Raw genomic sequence first — 18,198 nt, 5'->3', positions numbered from 1 at the left:
TGTGGCCAGAGGAAGGTGGCTGGCTTGACCTGGCGTGTGGCAGGGGTGGAAGCAGGGAGCTCGTGGCTGGTGGCTCTTGACTGCTTTTGTGAAATTTTACCTGGTCGTCCTGTTCTGAAGCCCACTTTGGCTGTAGGGTAGTTGGTTTTTTCCAGTGGGGCATTTTCTGATGTCTGGGCATGGTACCTAGGGCTTTGCAGATGGCAGATGAGCCCAGGTGAGGAAACACCATTAGAACTTGGACCATGGGAACACCACAAGAACTTAGTATTTTACCTTTGACACCCTGGACTCCCTTGGCCTGGTAGAATATATTGGGGGAGGGTGTTAGTATCGGCGTTTGATATGCAAAGAATTCTTCGCTATAGGCGTCTATAATCTGGGTTCGTGGGTGCCAGCCACCTCTACACACACACATCCCTGTGGGGTTTACAGATGGGCTTCTGTGAACATGGTCGAACTACGTGCGGAATTCAGTGGAAATGTTTTTCTGGGCAGGGGGTCCGGTGTGTCACTTTGAACCATTGTGAGAATGGAACTTCTGCAAAAGCAAAAAAACCCCACAAAAACATCTTATCACTCGAGGCAAGTCCTGGCTCTGCTTCACGTGGGACCCACCTGCGGTTGACAGGTGCCGGGATCACCCCTGAAGCTGGGGGTGGAGGGGTTGACCTCTTGCTGCTGAATCTGCTCGAAGGTGTTGCTGACATCTGTGCTGAGCGTCCCGGTCGCGCACACGTTTATTAGTCTCCTGTGGACCCTGTTCATCACCCAGACCCACGTAGTTCCTGAACAGCAGGGAGTGGCGGGGACTCTGGCGAGTTGGCGACCTGGGGACAGACGAAGGGGTGGTCGCCACGCTCGGAATTATGGTCGGTGGCGCCTCCTTTTTCAAGGGAAATGGGAAATCTTCATTTTGACTTGAAGCCAGTTTTAAGATATCATCCATTGATTGACATTCTTTTCTTTAATTTTAAATATTTTATTTATTAATATTTTATTATTAATAATATTTAATATTTTATTATCTTGGCTGCACCGGGTCTTAGTTGCAGCACACGGGATCTTTGTTGCGGCATGCGGACTCTTAGTTGCGGCCTGCATGTTCCCCCACTAGGGATCGAACCCAGGCCCCTGCATTGGGAGTGCGGAGTGTTACCCACTGGACCACCCGAGAAGTCCCCATTGATTCACATTTAAACATGTCTTGACTTCAGGCCAAATAAACAGGTTGGTGGATGAAAGGCAGCCCTCAGCCTCTGCCACCTGCTGTCTAGTCCCCCCCACCCCAACCCCGAGGTACGGATGGAGAAACTGAGGCTCAGACTACATGAGGACCCGACAGGACCCCACCAGCAGGTGCGGGGGAGCCAGGCCCGGATCCCCATCTTCTGGCTGGTTTCCAACCGAGGATGCAATTCCTTGACTTAACTCCTGGTGGTCCTGCCATGTGAGACTCTGCAGTTGCCTTCTCCACGTTGAATCTGGTGGGCTGTGCACCGTGAAGGTGGGACTGACATACCTGTTCTGCAGGCTGAGGACCTACTAAGTGCCCTTTGGGCCTGGGGGTGCAGGTGGAGATGCCCGCCCTGCACAGACAGCTTTGTCAACACCCACTCAGTATTGAAGGGACAGGACTTCCCTGGTGGCGCAGTGGTTCAGAATCCGCCTGCCAGTGCAGGGGACACGGATTTGATCCCTGGTCCAGGAAGATCCCACATGTCACGGAGCAACTAAGCCCATGCGCCACAACTACTGAAGCCCGCGCGCCTAGAGCCCGTGCTCCGCAACAAGAGAAGCCACCGCAATGAGAAGCCCGCGCACCGCAACGAAGAGTAGCCCCCGCTTGCCGCAACTAGAGAAAAGCCCACATGCGGCAACAAAGACCCAACGCAGACCCCCGAAATTAAAAATAATAATTTGTTTGAAGGGACAAATGCTCTTCTGTTCTCTGATCCTCTCTCCTCACCTGAGGGGCAGGGCAGGAGCTGCCTAAACACCTGGCTTCCTGGGCCCTGGGCTGGGCAGGCCCCGTTCAGCAGCGGCCTCTGCTTCCTCTTCTCAGTGCTCCTCAGAGTTTGGTCTCCCAGTCAGGTTTCTTCCCTTTGGGAGAAGGACCTGGCCTTGACCCCTGCCCTCCTGGCCTGTTTTCCCACCTGCCGGCCCTGGCCTGCCGCTCCATGGAAACTTGGAGGCGTTTGGCCGCCGCCTCCTGGCTAGGTTGGGTTCCTGTCCTCTGGGACCTCTGACCCCCACCTGCGTCCTGCACCCCGTGCCTCCGGGCTCCACTCAAAGGGCTCCTTTGTAAGGAGGCGGCCTGGTTAGCTCAGGGGCCTTGGGCACACAAAGGAGTCGCTCCTGGGGTTGTTGCCTGGGTGCCCTCCAGCCCAGAGCTGCCGGAATGTGGGATTCAGGGGGTGCAGTGGCCCCAAGGTGAGATCTGTTCTTACTCCCCGTGTGCCACCTCTGATCCTCCCTGCTGCCACCTGTAAAATAATGCAGCATGTGGGTGGGCGCTCACAGCGGCCTGCAGGACGGGACGGGACCCCTAGGAGGTGGGGGGTCCTTTCCAGTGTCTTCCCGTTTAAAGGGAAATTGGTGGCACAGCCACAAGGAAAACTGGATCCCCACCCCAGCATCTCAGCACGCAGCCCCAGACAAGGGGATGACTCTTCAGCCTCAGTTTACCCATCTGTAGAGTGGGGGTAGGGACGGGCCATGTAGGAGGCTCCTCGGGTGACGTGGTTGCCTGGGGTCTGTTCCTGGAGTTACTGTGAAGGGTGATTGGGACGCTCCGGTCGAAGCCAGGCCTTCTTGTTGTTACTGCCGACGCCGTTGTTAAGGACCACCTCTGGGGGTCCTGGGTGCCACCCTTGGCCCGGTCTCTCAGCCTTTTTTGTGTTAATTGTGCGCCTCCCCGGGGCTGCCAGCTTTCTGCCTGCCCCGCACCCCAGGCCGCCCGCCACCCCCTGGCTGCCGCCGCCCTTCATCTGCCCGTCCCAGGCTGCTCCAGACGCAGCGGCCGCTTAGAATAATCGCCGTCGAACGTTGCGGTCATCTGCTGCCTGACTTCCGTCCTTTGCATCCACCGGAACCTCCGGGACTCCCGAGCGTCTGAGGCCTTGAACCTCAACCCCTAGGCTGTCCTTGGAGGCCTCTGTCAGCGGGCTGCTCCGGGCGCCAACCCCGTGCCCGTCGCTGTCCGCGGGCAGCAGAGAACCCCTCGCTCTCCTCTCCACCCAGGAGCCGCTGCCCCGTGAACCAGCTTGAGTGGCCCCAGCCCCACCTACACCTCCCGGTGTTACCTGGCACTCGTGCCCTGAGGGACTCCCATCACCCCCGGACCTGGATTCAGCCTCCGGAGAGCCGCCCCCCAAGCGGTGTCGCTAACATGGCAGTGCGCAGGCAAGGGGGGACCCGCAAATGTTACCCAGCTCCCACCCTGCCCCCATCCCCCCCATCGGCTGCAGCTGCGGGGCGTTGCTGAACCCGTCTGCCGTAGCTGCCTGGGGACCCCAGAAGTTAGTTTTGCAAACAGCTCACGCCATGGTGCTTGGCTCTGGGAGGGGTGGGCTCCCGTTCCCATTGACTGGGGTCCTGCCAGACACTTTCTGCAGCTCGTAAGCGCCCGCCTTCCCCGTTCTGTAGTCACTTCATAAACACTGCTGACCAACAGGGCTGCACGGGGCGGGGGATGGCAGCCTTGTCGTAAAATGAGCTGCCTCGTTAACTCATTTTACTCCCCGGCCAGGGTCGTCTCTGGACACACAGGCTGGCCTCCCCCCCCCGATCCCCCCCTCAGTCCTTCCCTCTGGTTCCGGGGCAGGATCCAGGCCATCTGCTACGGCCGTCCCCAAACCAAAACGAAATGGCTTTGGCTTGGTCCCCCGGTTACTGGGGCCTTAGCCTTGGGGAGTACGTCCAGTTCTGGGACCCCGGGCAAGAAAAGGCCTCAGTCCCCTTAGAAACCTGCAACCTGAGAGGGTGGCCGTCACTGGAAGAGAACATTAAGGCCTGAAGCAGGCCGCCCGTGTGCGTCCGGGAGCCGGAGGCCTTCCTGACTCTCCCAGGCGCCGCCCCTGCCCCCATCCCCGAGAAAAATTGCTTCGTGCGAGCGAGCTCGGGACACGCCAAAGGCAAACGTAATAATGAATTTATTATGAAGCCGCTGGGGCTCCCGGGATCACGTGGTGCCCCCCGCCGCCGCCTGCTGGGGTCTCTGCTCAGGTGACCCCAGCCTTGTTAGCACTGCAGAAGTATCGCCCCTTTTGGGGGGCAGGGCAGTGGCATGGAGGCCCCGAGCTGGGGGACACTTGTATTTGTTCACAAACATTTCTCTGCGGTAATGAAAAATTACCAAGGCGGGTGATTAGAGAATCCAAGTCCAGATTGCGCACGCGGTCCTGAAACTGAGGCCCTGCTGGGCCCGGCCCCGTGGGGTGTAATTACCCGGGGTGGGGGGTGGCTGTCAGGGGAAGTGGGGCGGGTTGGTGCTTGAACTGGGAGCCAGCAGAAAGTGCATCTCAGCTATTAGCTTGTAATTACAGAGCGTGGAGGGAGCAGGCCTGAGGTCTGGAGCCGCGGAACAGCGGCGCGAAGGCAGCGGTAATTACGGGATCGGTGGGAGGCCGGAGGGAGGCTGGGGCGCGCTGATTAATAACACCCTCCGCCCTCAGGCAGGGCGGGGAGGCGCGCCGCGACCATGTTTAATGGAGTGTAGGGGCCTCCCTCCCCCCCCCCACCCCGCCCCTTAAGTCCAGCTGTTGGGAACGTTCAGAGTCCATCGGGGTCTGTTCGGAAGCACCGGGACAAGGTGGTTCCGGAACACGTCTGCCAAGCCGTCAGCCCAGCTCGCCCCTCTGCACTTGGATTTGTCGTCTTTGCTCTTTTCTTTTTTTTGGTTTGAGCTTTGTACTGCTTCTGGTCATGTTAGAAACCTGGACAGGAAGAGGAAAGGGTATTGGTTAAGGACACCACACTTCCGTAGAAGGAGCGGGAAGGGTGATGGCAGTCCTGGGCCGGGCAGTCCTTGCTTCTAAAGACCGACACCACACGGGGGAGGAGGGGACTGGCAGATGCGGTGCGCGCTGTCGGCCTGGTGGCCTTCCCTCCTGCTCTCAGCTTCGGGCACAGGGAGGGGCTCTCAGCTCTGGGTGTCTGGCCGTGGCGGCTCTTTCTCCTGGGGGGTCGAGGGGGCGGGAGGTGGACAGCAGCATGTGATGCAAATGAGGCGGCCAGGAGGCCACCTGAGCTCCCCGTGTGTCAGGGGCTGGTACAGCTGGAGAGGGAGCTCTGGCCCTGCCCCCAGGGCCGCCCCAGCCCCCGGCCCTCATCCATCATTGGCCTTCGTGCTGTGGTGCCTATTCCCAGCTGTTAGGATAATGAATTTACATGAGCTGATAATGTAGACAAGAACTCAGTCGATGGCCAGGAGCGCAGAAGTTAATAAATACCTCTCTGATGACGGCGTGGGGGAAAATAGGCACCACCCCTGCTCTGCGGGGCTTCTCGAGGGTGCAGGGCTGCCCGGGGCTCCCTCTCCTCTCCTCTCCTCTCCACGCACCGCTGGGGCTTCCACGGTCGCGGTGGCACCTGTGGCGGGGTGTGGGACCCACCTGCCTGTGCAGGGCTGGAGGCAGAGCAGCCCTGAAGTGACCGTGAGCCTGTGACTCGGGGTGCGAGGCACACGGCGGGGGGTGTGCTCCCGGAGGCCGTGTCGATCCCCAGCAGGTCCAAGGTGACCCTTTACAGGGTCTCTGGGTCCCCCGAATTTGGCCTTTGTCCTTCCCCGTCCTAGGTGCAAGGGGGCCGTCACCCCAGCTGCCGGGGGTCCCTCGGGCCCCTGCCTCGCCTCCCCTCCCTTCCAATGCACACATGCTGAGGAGGGATGCTAATTTTAGACTCCCCTAACGAGGCTGCTCGTTTGGAATTCTATTTTGAGTGACCTGACATCAGCAGAGCAGCGTTCCTGGCCCGAAGCTGCTCCAGAGACCACGACTGACACCACGACAGGGACGCCAGCTCTGGGGGAGCCCCAGGAGCCTGGGGGCGCTGTACATGGGGCCTGTGCAGCACGTGCCGGGCTCTAAGGAGGGGGGAGAGCAGGCTCAGGGGGGGTGGGGCGCCGCTGGATGCCAGTAGGAGTGTGACAGTGACGTTCAGGTGGCGGCTGGTCCAGGAAGGGGCAGAGGGTGGGTCTGCCCCCCAGAACCCTGGTCACCAGGGAAAGGCGGGGGTTGTCGGTGAGGGTTTGGGTTCCAGGAGGGGCACCCCAGTTCCCTCAGCTCCCGCATCTGCCCCGCAGGAGGCCCCGGTCTGGGGAAGACCCCAGCCCCCTGTTGGTTATTCCAAACTCATGCAGGCAAGTCTGTTCGTGGGCCCCCCACTTTTAAAAACCTGCTTCACTACAGAAAAACTAGAACAGAGAGAAGTAAAAAGGCTAAAAACGAGAAAATTGTTCCTCCTGCTGTCACCTGAAGACCCCCACCCGTGGCTTTAAGGGGCCCGTGACACTTTGGGGTCTGCCCCGGGATTTGCCCCATGGCTGCTCCCCACTTACTCGAGCACCCGTGTACCATCCTGCCCAGCGCTGGCAGCTGGCGGTCACAGCATGTCCGCTGGGTCACCAGCTGGCCAGCCTGTCACAGGGCCACTGGGCAGAGACCTCCACATCTGCTCCCTGGGCCACGGGGACCGGTCACTGGGAGGTGAGGACCGCTTCGCCTGCCTCACTTTGCCGGCCCCCCTCCCTCTGTCTGGAGGCAGCATGCGGTGTGGGCTGTGGGGTGGAGCAGAGCCAGGCCCTCCTGCTGCGGCCCCAGGATGGGTCTGGATCTGGGCCCTGACCAGCTTTATGTATGTGGGACACAGGTGCTGTGTTCAGGTAATCCCAGCCCTGATGTTGACCAGCTGTCGGCCCTTGGGCCCAAGCCTGGAGTCTCCCTTCTGTAAAATGGGCACAGTGACACCTTTCCCTTAGAGGTGAAAGGATTTAAAGGTGGTGGCTAGTTCTCTAAGGAATGTGGGAAAGGGGAGGGAGGTGGTTAATGGCCTTGGATTGTCTGTGTGGCCTTGGGTCGTCTCTGTGACCTTGCGTCATCTCTGTGACCTATCTTCGAACAGCTCCTGGCCTCGGTGTCCCTGCCGGTGCTCTGCTGGCCTCTCAGGATTGTCTGAGACCCTGAGGGCAGGCCCAGGGTGGGAGTGAGTGCGGGCTTGGGGGGGGTGTCCACTGCTGCTGTGGCCTCTCCCAGGCCCATCACGAGGCTGTCTTGAGAGGTGACCCGACCGTCTGTGTGACCTGATGTCCCGGGGGGGGGTCTTCATTTCCCTGGGGTATGGAGCCCCGGGGTCCCCTGTCACATACCTTGTCTCCGGGCAGCACCTCGTGGCGATGCCTTCCTCTAGGTGTTGGTCAGGACCTCCAGGACCTGTGCGAGCCATGCCCAGACGGGGTCCCCACAGGGTGGTGCGCCCTTGTGTACCACCACCCGCCCCCCAAGAAAAGAAACCCATCGGTCGGTCCACTGAGTGTGGGTGCTTCGGTTCCGAGCAGGACCCAGAAGGCATCTGGACCACCCAGAGCAGGTCCTGCGTGGGGTCACGTCCTCGGTGTCCCCGCAGGCGGCAGGACAAGAGCTCCAGTCCCCCTCTGTCCCGGGGTGTCCTGTGTGTTCGCGTTGACCAGCCAGTGCCACTCACGGATGTGGAGAGCTGGGCTGTGTGACTCCCGGCCCGGACACGGAAGGGATGGGCGTGGGGGTAGGAGGCACAGATTCGGCAGGTCGGGTCCCATTTTGCCCAGCCTGACCCATGTGAGCCTAGCCAAGCCCCTCGCCCGCCCGAGACCTGGGTTTCTGCCCCCGTCCGCTGACCAGCTGCGTGACAGTAACAGCGACTCCTGGGATGCGCCAGCCGTGCCCTGGAGCTTCTCACGGAATTTACCTCCTTGAGCCCTCACGGAATTAACGTCGTGAGGCAGACTTTGTCTTCATCCCCCATTTATAGGTGAGGAGACTGAGGAGGCCCAGAGAGGCCAAGTAACTTGCCCAACATCACACAGCTACAGGTGGCAGAGCCGGGATTCAGGCCCCAGCGTGTGGCAGCCTGGCCCATGCTGAGCCTGACCTCCAGGCCCCGTGGCCGGCAGCACCTCCTGCCCTCCCTGTTCACACCGTCCGTGGAGGAGGAGAGGGGCCGAGGGGGGCCTGGGCCGAGCTTCCGGGACATGGCGTCCATCGGGCTCCACGGCCCTCCAGTGGCTGGCTGGGTGCTGGCTTGGCCGAGAAAGGACTCTTGTTAGGAACCTGTGTTTTCTAGTGACCCGCCTGCTGGGGCAGGGACCCTGCGCCCCGCTGGGTTCTCGGGTTTCTCTGGTGGGCTTGCGGTGCCTGTGGGCATGTGGTTCCCACCCTCTCCCCTGTTCTTCCAGAAAGAGGAGGCCACGCGGGGTCAGCCTCGGGTTGGTGCCGCCCCGGCCGCTCAGGGGCCCTGTCGCCCCGCGTGGCGCCGCCCACGTGACCCGCCGGCAGCTGGGAGGCCAGCCTGGGCACAGGGGCGCTTGTGCAGGTCCTTTATTTCCGAGGTGCGAGCCCTCTCCCGAGAGAACGGTGTTCCCTCGAACTTGCGCCTGCCTCAGTACTGCCTTTTATGCGCCCCTCACCCCATCCCTGCCGTGGCCGTTTATGCGGCCGAGCCCCCAAGATCTCTTTTGCCCCCCGCCCGGCGAGAGGGCGATGGTGGCCGCAGCCCAGCTCTCCGGGACCCTGGGTTCAGGGCGTGTGTCGGCGCCCGCGGCCTCTCCTGGCTAGTTCTGGGGGCAGGGCAGGTCTCAGGGGCCCACCCCTGCCTGGCCACCGGTGGGGTCCCCAGTGTTCACCTGGCTACCCACGGGGACAGGCATGGAAGCAGGTTGCAGTTAGACTCGAGTTGGACCGTATGCAGAGTGCTGCAGAGGTGGCGTGGGCTCTGGGGGTTGCGGAGAGCCCCTTGGGGTGGGGACCGTGGCCTGGGGGCAGCACATGTTCCTGCTCTGTCATCTTCTGGGACACTCTGCTTGTGCGCTCTTACCCCTGCCATGACTCCCCAGGTCCCCTCCCCAGGTGACCCCGGGTGTTCCCTGGAGCCGTCCCTCCTAGGTCTCCGTCTGGGGCTTCTCAAGTTCGTTTACCTCTCCCTGCACCCAGCCCGTTGCCCGTGCCACCCGCGAGGCCGTGTGCCTTGATCTACGCCTCTCGAGTGTACCCACGGTGAGGGAGCGGGGACGCGACAGGTGCCCCTGAGAGGGCAGGAGGAGTTAACCGAAGACTTACGGCACTGTTCACGCCCGCCCGCGAGGGAGCCCGGCCGATGTCAGTGGGGCGCGTGGGGCCGGGTGAAGGTTGAAGGGCCGGGGGCTCACGGGAAGGCCTCTGATGTCACTCCTGGCGGGTGGCGGCTCCTTGGCCCGCGTGGCACCTGAACCTGGACCCCCGTGGGAAGGGGGCTTCCCCTGGACAGCGGTTTAGACCTGCGGTCGCGGGTCTTCTAGCGTCTAGGCGGGGTTTGCACCGGGCGAGACGGCAGCAGGGTCTGCGGATGGCTGTGTTCTCTGCCTGTTTCTCTCCTCTGAGGCACCTTCTCAGTGCAGACCCGCTGGGTGCCTGTGGCTTTGGGATTCAAGGGGGGACGGTTGCGGCGCAGGAGGGCTCCGGCCAACCCGCCTGGGACGATCCCGGGTCCGTGCTGCCTGCCCGTACGAGCCTGTTTGCTTTTCTGGAAGGAAAAGGATGTGCTCTGTCCAGAGCGATGTGCTGAAGGCCTGGCAGAAGTGTGTTCGTCTTCGTGATCGTCAGTGGCTCAGCCGTTTCCCTTGCCTCTGGCGTTCTCTTTCTTGCGAGGACACTGGCCCCGCGCCTTGGTCTCCGTCCCCCACGCCTGTCGGGATGCTCTCAGATCTTCCGGAGAGGCTGTCGGCTCGGGCCGGGATGAGCCGTTGGGCATCTGGACTCACAGGGGTCCTGGGCACAGCGGCTCTTCGCTTACGGAGCCGAGAGGGTGGGGCTGCCCGCGGACGCCGGGGTCGCGCCCCCGTTCTCTGCGCAGCGCTGGCTCTGCTCCGTTTCTCCTGTGCTGCCGGGGCCGCCGGCTCAGCTCCCGCTCCCCGCATGCCGCCCACTGGCACCGGCCCCCCAGGCCGCGCACACCCCGCTCCGGTGCCGGGCCCTCCTGCTCTCTGGGTGACTTCTGGTTCTTCTTTTCCTGTTTCAGGCATGAGCCATGAGCCCAAGTCCCCTTCACTAGGGATGCTTTCCACCGCGACCAGGACCACCGCCACCGTCAACCCCCTCACCCCCTCGCCGCTCAATGGCGCCCTGGTGCCCAGTGGCAGCCCCGCCACCAGCAGCGCGCTGTCGGCCCAGGCCGCGCCGTCCTCCAGCTTTGCTGCCGCGCTGCGCAAGCTCGCCAAACAGGCGGAGGAGCCCAGAGGTAAGAGGCGCGCCCGCCGGGCGGCTCCACGAAGCGGGGGAGAGAGCGGCCCCTTCCTTCCTGCCCAGGCCTTGCGGCTCCTGCGCTCGGGGGGCACAGCCGGTCCCACGAGCCGCCGCCCCGCACGTGCACGGGCTCTGGGGGCGGGGCCGCTCCCGCCCACGTGCTTGCACGCCCGCGTCTACACGTGCTGGCTTTTCTCGTGCTGCCTCGTTCTGGCGGGGACCGCGCTGCCTGACCCCCGCCCGTCCGGTGAGCCCAGCGGCCCCAGCAGCTCTGCTTGCTCCTGCTTCCCGCGCTCCCTGCTCCTCTGTCCTTCTTTGGCTGTAGGACCACCGAGGGGGCGTCCGGCAGCTGTGGCTTCAGAGGGTGGATGTGCTGCACCCCGATACGTCCCTCAGGAGCCCCCAGCCTGCCTCGGGGGCCTCTTCCCAGGTGGCGTGTTTCCCGGGAGACCGGGAGCACCAGGCCTTGATACCCCCTCCAGACGTGGCAGGGAGCAGGGTCTCTGGAAACCCTCTCTATCCCGAGTGCCCCAAAGTGGGAGCGCAGCTTAATCCGTCCAAGGCAGGGGTCTTGGGGTGGCATGGACAGGTGTCCCCCAGAGGTCCGGAGCCCCAGCTCCTGGTGGGCAGTGACGTGCTCTGTGACTTTGGGCAAGTGCTGACCCTCTCTGAGCTTCCGCCTTCCTGTTTATACGACGAGGCTCACTACAGCTCTGGCTCCGGGCACTTCTAGGGCTGTTAGTCCAAGGGCTGCTGTTTGGATGAGTGGGGCTGGCAGGCAGTTTGCAACCAGGGCTGCTGGGAGGCCTGGGCCGTTGCGGGTTCTGGGGCAGGCCTGTCAGGCACCCTCTGGACTCACTGCTTGGAGGCAGGGGGTCGGCCTCCCGGGCGGAGGAAGCAGAGACCCTGGGTGCCTCTGCCGGCCATCTGCCTTGCCCCAAATGTCCAGGGCTTGGCGTCCTGGCTTCCAGGCCCTCTGGGGCACCCAAAGAACACGTGTGCGGGAACTCTGTCTGTCTTTGTGGACTCTGGGGTCTCTAGCTCAGCAGAGCGGACATTTGCCCTGACCGGGGTGGCTGGGGGTCTGCTGATTTCTGAATCTGACTTGTCTCCACACCCTTGCTGATCACGTGGTTGTTGGACGGAGGAGGAATGTGAGGGGGGTAGACAGAAGTTGACGGGCGGCGTGGATGTGACCCAGGAGCGAAGGCCTTCGGGGCCCGGTTTCTGCATCGCTAGGGATCGCCCTCACTGCTGGTGTCCGCCTGCCCTGGGCTGTTCTGTCCACCCAGACAGACCTTCCCAGTCCCTGCACGCATGCCCCTCCTTGCCCACCACGGGACTCCTTGGCCACGCGGCCGGAGAGCAGAGATATGGTGAGCTGCGTGCCGGCGAGGCCCCCAGAACAGACGTCCTGGGCTGGCTGCGAGCACCCCGGGAGCAGCGTGCACAGTGGCACCCTGAGCTGGGGCCGAGACTTGGGGGTCTCTTCAGAGTCGACGCGAAGCCCCCAGGGCAGAACTTGGTCCCTGCTTTGGCGTCTTCCCGGCATTCCAGGAGGCGGAGAAACAGGGCTGTCGCAGCTTTCAAAGACAACTGTCAGCACGTGGGAGGCACTGGGGCCGTCTGGCTGAGCCACCCCCGAGCGTCAGGGCTTCAGCCAACAGCTGTGTCCGCTCCCGGGCAGCTGGGCTCATCCTGGGGCGACGCCCCCCGTCTGTAGAGGATGTGGCAGTGAAAGGGCACGTTTCCCTCCTTGCCGAGTGGGCGGTGGAGAGGTCTGCGGGCGTGGCTCACACGAGAGCCTGCCTCGGTGGCCTCCGTCTCCTCTCTGCTGCCCCAGGCTGGCCCAGCGTCCGGCTCGAATAATGGGCCGGTGGACAGCCCGCGTGCCGGAGATGGCCGGGCCTCGCCGGCCGGGAGCAGCGTGTGCCGTTGTGGAGCGGACCCTGCTCCCCGGGGGCTCTACGTGACGCCCGGGAGCTTTGTGACAGGATCAGGAGAGAGAGGAGCGGGGCGAGCCACGCTGGCCTGAGCTTGTGCTGTCCGCCGCTGGTTGACCCGAGGCTATTCCCATCGTTCTGATGAGAAAGCCGAGGTTTGGGTGGGGGGGGGGGTGCTCAGTATTTGGACCCTGGGCTGCCCTGATGCTCGAGTTACTCTGTGTGTGTCCTGGGGACTTGTGACCTCATTTCTGACTCTGGGGGCCCCAGGCAAAGTCTGGAGTTTAAAGCAGCAGTGATGAGGTTCATTGGCAGTGCACCGTCTGGTGCACCCCAGTGGGGCTCTGGTTTGAAGAAATGAGCTCAGTTACTCTCTGGAGCATCCTCTGGGCCACATCCCATGCCTGGTCCCCATTTTTCTCACGGAGTTGCCCCAGCTCTGATGGGCTGTCTCCCGTCTGTAGAATTGGCTGGCAGCCCAGAGTCGTCGGCCCATTGTACAGGTGGGGAAGCTGAGGCTCAGAGAGGTCAGGTCATGGGCGTGAGGTCACACAGCTGGTGAGGACACGCCCTGTGCTCCTCAGCTGCTGCTTCTTCAGCCTTTCCAAGTGGATATGGAGAGCCGGACTTAGGACGGCAAGACTGAGTGCATGGTCCTGGCTGGGGGGGCACCCCCTTCCCACCCCCCAACACCCACCACAGTGGTGCAGGGAGCCCTGGGGGGGGGCTCTGTGCTCCCCACAGAGCGGGGGACAGGGTGGAGATGTGGGCTGTCAGCTTCTGGAAGCCTGGGGGCTGTAGGGGCACAGGGGGGAGAGCCAGCAGCCCCCCAGCTCCCCTGCCTGCCTCTCCACAGGGGACCAGAGAGCCCAAGGGGGGCGTTTGCTGGGCTTGGTGATGGCGGGGGTGGGGGTTGATTTTTTTTGCTGGTTAATAACTTCTTAAGGTATAATTCGTGTCCCGGAAAATTCATCTTTTAAAGGACACAGTTCAGCGGGTTTTTGTGCATTCAGAGTTCTGCGACCATCACTCTTAATTCTAGCATGTTTTGTCACCTCTAAAAGCAACCCTGTCCCCACGCCGCCCCCGGCCCTGGCAGCCAGGACCCGCTGTCTGGACACCTGTCGCCTGTGGGTGCACGCAGCCCCGCGGCTGGCTTCCGCTCAGACCGGTGTTTGCAGGGCTGTCCACGCACGCAGCCCCGCGGCTGGCTTCCGCTCTCTCTCAGACCGGTGTTTGCAGGGCTGTCCGCGCACGCAGCCCCGCGGCTGGCTTCCGCTCTCAGACCGTTGTTTGCAGGGCTGTCCACGCACGGCACACTTCTCGCGGGTGGTTGGCACCGCACACCTGGCACCAGGTGTGTGAGGAGGTGGACCCAGCAAGGGCTCTCCCCTCCCGCATCGCGGCAGTGAGCGTTTATCGAGCACCTGCGGAGTACAGGGCAGTCTCCCGCTGCGTTCCCAGCATAGCCCTGGCCTCTGTTCTCTGTCCGTCCTGCTGGTGGGCAAAGCTGAGAGCTTCGGGCTCCCTGGTGTCCCAAGCCGTAGTCAGCAGAGGGGACTCTGGGAACTCCACGGCCTCCTGCCCCACCCTGACATCCGTGTCCACCTTCCCGGAGAAGGGAGCCACCGCCTCTGCCGCAGCTGTCCCTCCCTAAGGGCGAGGCCCCCGTCTCTTCGGGGTGACCCAGGACCCCATGGCTGACCCCAGAGGGCCCTGTCCCCAAGGGCAGAGGTCCCAGGTGGAGCAGGTACGGCGTCCCCTCCTGCACAGGGAGTTGGTGGGAGAGGCGGGCCCGACGGCAGAGCCAAGACAGCCGAGGCCACAGCCCCGCCCCCCCCCCCCCAGGCCCCTCCTGCTGCCCGGTCCGTGCTGGTCAGCCGCGGGCCGCCTGGGTGCTGGCCGCAGCCCTGGGCGCCTCCGGCTTCCTCGTGACCCTCTCCTCCGGCCCCGCCGCCCCCCACGCTGTGGAAGCGTCTTACCCCGAGCCGTGGCCCAGCTCTCCCCTCTGCTTCCCCGGCTGATGTCTTTCCTCACGTCGTGTCTCCAGGCTGCAGTTTAAAAATCCAGTTCAGAGCAAGTAATCCACACGCCCATCATTTGCTCTGCCCCCAGAGAGAGGATGCGAGGAGGAGACGTTGGCCCCTGCTGGGTTTTCATCTTTCCTGAGGCTTCTTTGCAGCCCCAAGGTCCTGCTCCGTGCCCGTCGGCCAGCGGGGGACCGGGTGTCTTTCCCTGGGGGACTCGAAGGGCCTGCCTGTCTGGGGAGGGGGAGGGGCCATATCTGCCTGACCCTGTAACCCACTCTGACACGGGCGCCCAGCAGGGTGGACACGGACGCCGGCAGATTCTGGTTCACGCCCTTGCTGTGTGGCCTGGGCACGGTGCTCTACCTCTCTGAGCTGCCTTGTGTCCTCAGGATGAGGGTAGCGTCTAGGGACTTCCCTGGTGGTCCAGTGGTTAGGGCTCGGTGCTTCCAATGCAGGGGACGTGGGTCCGATCCCTGGTCTGGGAACTAAGATCCCGCGTGCCTCACGGCACAGCCAAAAATAAAAAAGGTAAAAAACAACAGAGGCTGAGGATAACGTCTCTACTGCGTAGATTTTGCCGACGTAGGAAGAACACGCTAGCTCCAGGTGCGGCGCCGTGTGCAGCAGATGAGATCCACCCACGCCGTCACCCCAACCCTGGCCATCCCCACCTTCCCCCACCCCTGCGGTGCGGCCAGGGCTTGAGGGGCCGGGAAAGGAAGGCGAGTGCTTCCATGGCTGAGAGCGGGGCTGAGTTGCTGCGCACGTGTCTCGAGGCCCAGATTGACCCCATTTGGGGAGAGCCCGTCCTGTCCGGGCCGGAGGAGTTGCCACGGCTGCTCCCAGACGTCCTGACAGCGTGGGTGCGCGCAGGCCCAGGGCATCCGCTCCCTGTCACCTCAACTCTCGTCTTGCCTCTTTGGAGAAAGGGAGTCCCAGGCCGTGACCAGGCCCACACAGCACGTTCCGGAAGGAGCCTCGGGCTGAAGGTTTGGGCCCCACGTTGGTCCCGGCTGTACCCGTGGGACCCTTCGGCAGTGACAGGCCGGGGCCCCCTTGACTGAGGCGTCCCGCAGCAGTGCCCTTGGCGTCTATCTTCGGCCCCTTTGCCGGCGGGGCGGCGCGGAAGGAGCAGGGTGGGCTCCAAAGCCACACGGCCTGTGCACATCCCACGTGTCCCGTCCCTCCCAGCGGGGTGTGGGGGGCACCGAGCGGCCTCAGGGAGCTGGTCTCCCGTCCGTCCCTCCCGGCGGGGTGTGGGGGGCACCGAGTGGCCTCAGGGAGCTGGTCTCCCGAGGGCACGAGCACCGTTTTCGCCGCCTGCAAGAGAAGTGACTGACGGACCCCGGCTTTGTTTGGACCCGACGCAAGCAGGCTGGCAAGGGCGGCGCGGGCCAGGACCCCGAGCCCAGGCGGGAGGGAGCGTGCTTTTCTGCAGGCGTGTTTGCCGGCCGCCGGCCTCACCTCATCTTGTCGCTGGCTTTGCGGGTGGGTCTGGTTTCCCTGGGGCCCCTGGAGGAGGCGGGAGCATCCCTCCCTCTGTCAGGGTTGGAGGTGGGACTCTGCCCGCCAACGGTGCCTCACTCAGCCGGCCTGAGTCAGGAGGGGGGGGCGGCGCCCCTGTTCTGCCGTCTGAAGCCTGCCTCTTCCAAAGAACGCAGCGAAACAAGTGAGCGGACACGCGTGTGTGTCAGTCGTGTGGCCACAGGGCTCGGCGGGGCTGGGCTTCCCAGCGTGTCTGCAGCCCCGTCTGGCTCGTGGCGCAGGTGTGAGCGTACAGGGGTGTCCTCGGTGCCCCGCCCTCCTCTGTGCTCGGGGCCGGGGATTCAGAGGAGAGGGGGGCTTGCGCCTGCCCTGATGGGGGCTGCCCGGCCCTGAGACACTGGGACAAGAGGCCTCCCCAGGCCGTGTCGCTGCAACGGCGACTTTTCCCGTCCCCCCCCGAAGCCCCCTCCGCCTTCTCGCCCCCAGTTCCTCTCCTGTCCCTGGATGTGCCCCCTCTCGGCCCCTTGTGCCCCTCAGCACAGCGGAAGCCCACCGTCCTCCCAGCCCCCGTCCTGCTCATCACCACATCATGGGCCCCTGGAAGTGTGTCTTGTAAGAAGGACCACACCTTGCCTTTGCTGGCTGGGGTTTAGTGACGGTCCTGTGACGCTACGTTGGGGCAGGTGTGCCCCGCCCGCTGGTGGCATGAGGTGGGGTGAGGGCTCCTGGGAGGGGGCTTTGGGTGGACGGGCCTCTGACTGTTCCCACGCCGTGGAGGAGCTGGCAGGCAGGCCGGGAGGGCCTCTTCCAGGAAGGGAAGCGGGCAGAGGGCAGCCCTGCGGCTCTTTCTCGGGGGGTTCTCCCTGAGCCCACAGGTGGGTGGGGCCATTGCATGTGCCGTGTGCCCGGCTGTTGCCGCTGCGCCCGGCCTGCGGGGAGTCCAGGGGGTCCCCCACCTCCTTCCCCGCCTCCATGTGATGATGGTGGGGATCTGCACGTGCTCGTGGCTGGCGGGTCCCTGCCTGCACCGAGTGAAAGTCTGGGCGAGGCTCGGCCCGGCGGGGGGACCCCTGCTGCTTGGCGCTCGCTCCGGAATCTGTCGCACCCACCTCCGGCCGGCACCTGGGCTGGCCCTGTGGTGCTGCGGCTTTGGCCACGGGAGGGGGCGTCTTGGGAAGGCGTCCCAGGGGTCCTCCTTTAGGGAGCACATCAGGTGACCGTTGTCCCTCATCGGCTCTCCGTCCCTCCCCGGGTGAGGTGGCCTGACTCAGTGCAGGCTTGTGCCCGGGGAGAGGGAGGGCTGTGCGGTGGCACTGAGATCACACTCTGCAGTGCGCCGGGCAGGGTTGGTCCCGGCACAGGAGCCGTTGTTTAGGGCGCCCAGTGGGTGCTTCAGGTCGTTCGGGTGGCGTCTAGGGAGCTGACATGCTGTACTTGTGTTTCCAGGCTTATCTTCATCTCCCCTCACAGCGACTTCGGTATCTCAGCTGTTAATTACATGGGCTCAGGGGGCCTCGGGCGCTAATCCGCGAGGTCAGATGACAGAGGTGACGCGGAGCGCTGTGCACCCGCGCGGGGCTCGCTGCCGCCTGCCGTGTACCGCCGGTTCATTACAGCTCGCGCCGCCCTGAGAACGGGGTCGGGGGCGATCGCGCTAATTGGCGGTTGCGTGGTCAGGCATCGATCTGGCTGCCGAGTGAGGCGTCCGGCCCGCCCCTGAGGGACGAGGCTGCTAATTGCCCGTGGCCTCCGGGCGGGCAGGGGCACCTGGCCCCCAGGCTCCGTCTCTCGCCCTCCCCTCCTCCTTCCTCACTCACTGCCCAGCGCTTGGAAACGATGCTGATCCGTGGAGACCTGCTAATGGCGTGGGGCGGGGGCTCGGAGGCCGGAGGGGGGTGATCTGAGAGGTGGGCGGGGACGGGGGAGCGGCGGGGTCGGGAGCCAGGTGGCCCTGAGTCTCTGTGCTCAGGTGGCGTGGCCACCGGGCCCTCCTGGCTGTGAGGCCCCAGGGGCTGGCACAGGCTGGGGCTCTGAAGTGTCTGCTCCAGCTTCCCCCCGTCTGCCCGGCCCCTCGAGGAGCAGAGCCCACCTGGCCTTGACCCCACCGTTTTCTCCAGGCAGTGCAGCCTCTCCCTTGACTGGTGGGGTTCTCGGTGTGTTTGTTTTCTTTCTTTTCGCTCCCTCTACCCCCAGGCGGAGTTTACACAGGGCGGCCCGGGGTGCAGGCTGGGTACACGGTAGGTCCTCCTGCTTGGTGGCCGAGAGCTC

The 18,198-nt window shown here is 63.8% G+C and overlaps 1 protein-coding gene across 6 annotated transcripts in view; it reads left to right on the top strand.

Moving 5' to 3' along the window:
* The window catches only part of GSE1 (Gse1 coiled-coil protein), a 473,992-nt gene that overhangs the window by 430,724 nt on the left and 25,070 nt on the right, over positions 1 to 18,198 (top strand). For 5 of the 6 annotated variants that reach the window (XM_079907158.1, XM_079907156.1, XM_079907159.1 and 2 more), the window contains exon 3: positions 10,249 to 10,467. The exons of the other annotated variant lie outside the window; for it this stretch is intronic. In XM_079907158.1, coding sequence (XP_079763284.1) covers positions 10,251 to 10,467 — 217 coding nt within the window. In that variant the 5' untranslated portion in view covers positions 10,249 to 10,250. The remainder of the gene's footprint in view (positions 1 to 10,248; positions 10,468 to 18,198) is intronic. 6 annotated transcript variants of the gene reach the window in all.

The sequence above is a fragment of the Stenella coeruleoalba genome, assembly GCF_951394435.1.
Source record: "Stenella coeruleoalba genome assembly, chromosome: 20".
Lineage (NCBI taxonomy): Eukaryota > Metazoa > Chordata > Mammalia > Artiodactyla > Delphinidae > Stenella > Stenella coeruleoalba.
This window is presented reverse-complemented; position numbering and strand designations above follow the sequence as displayed.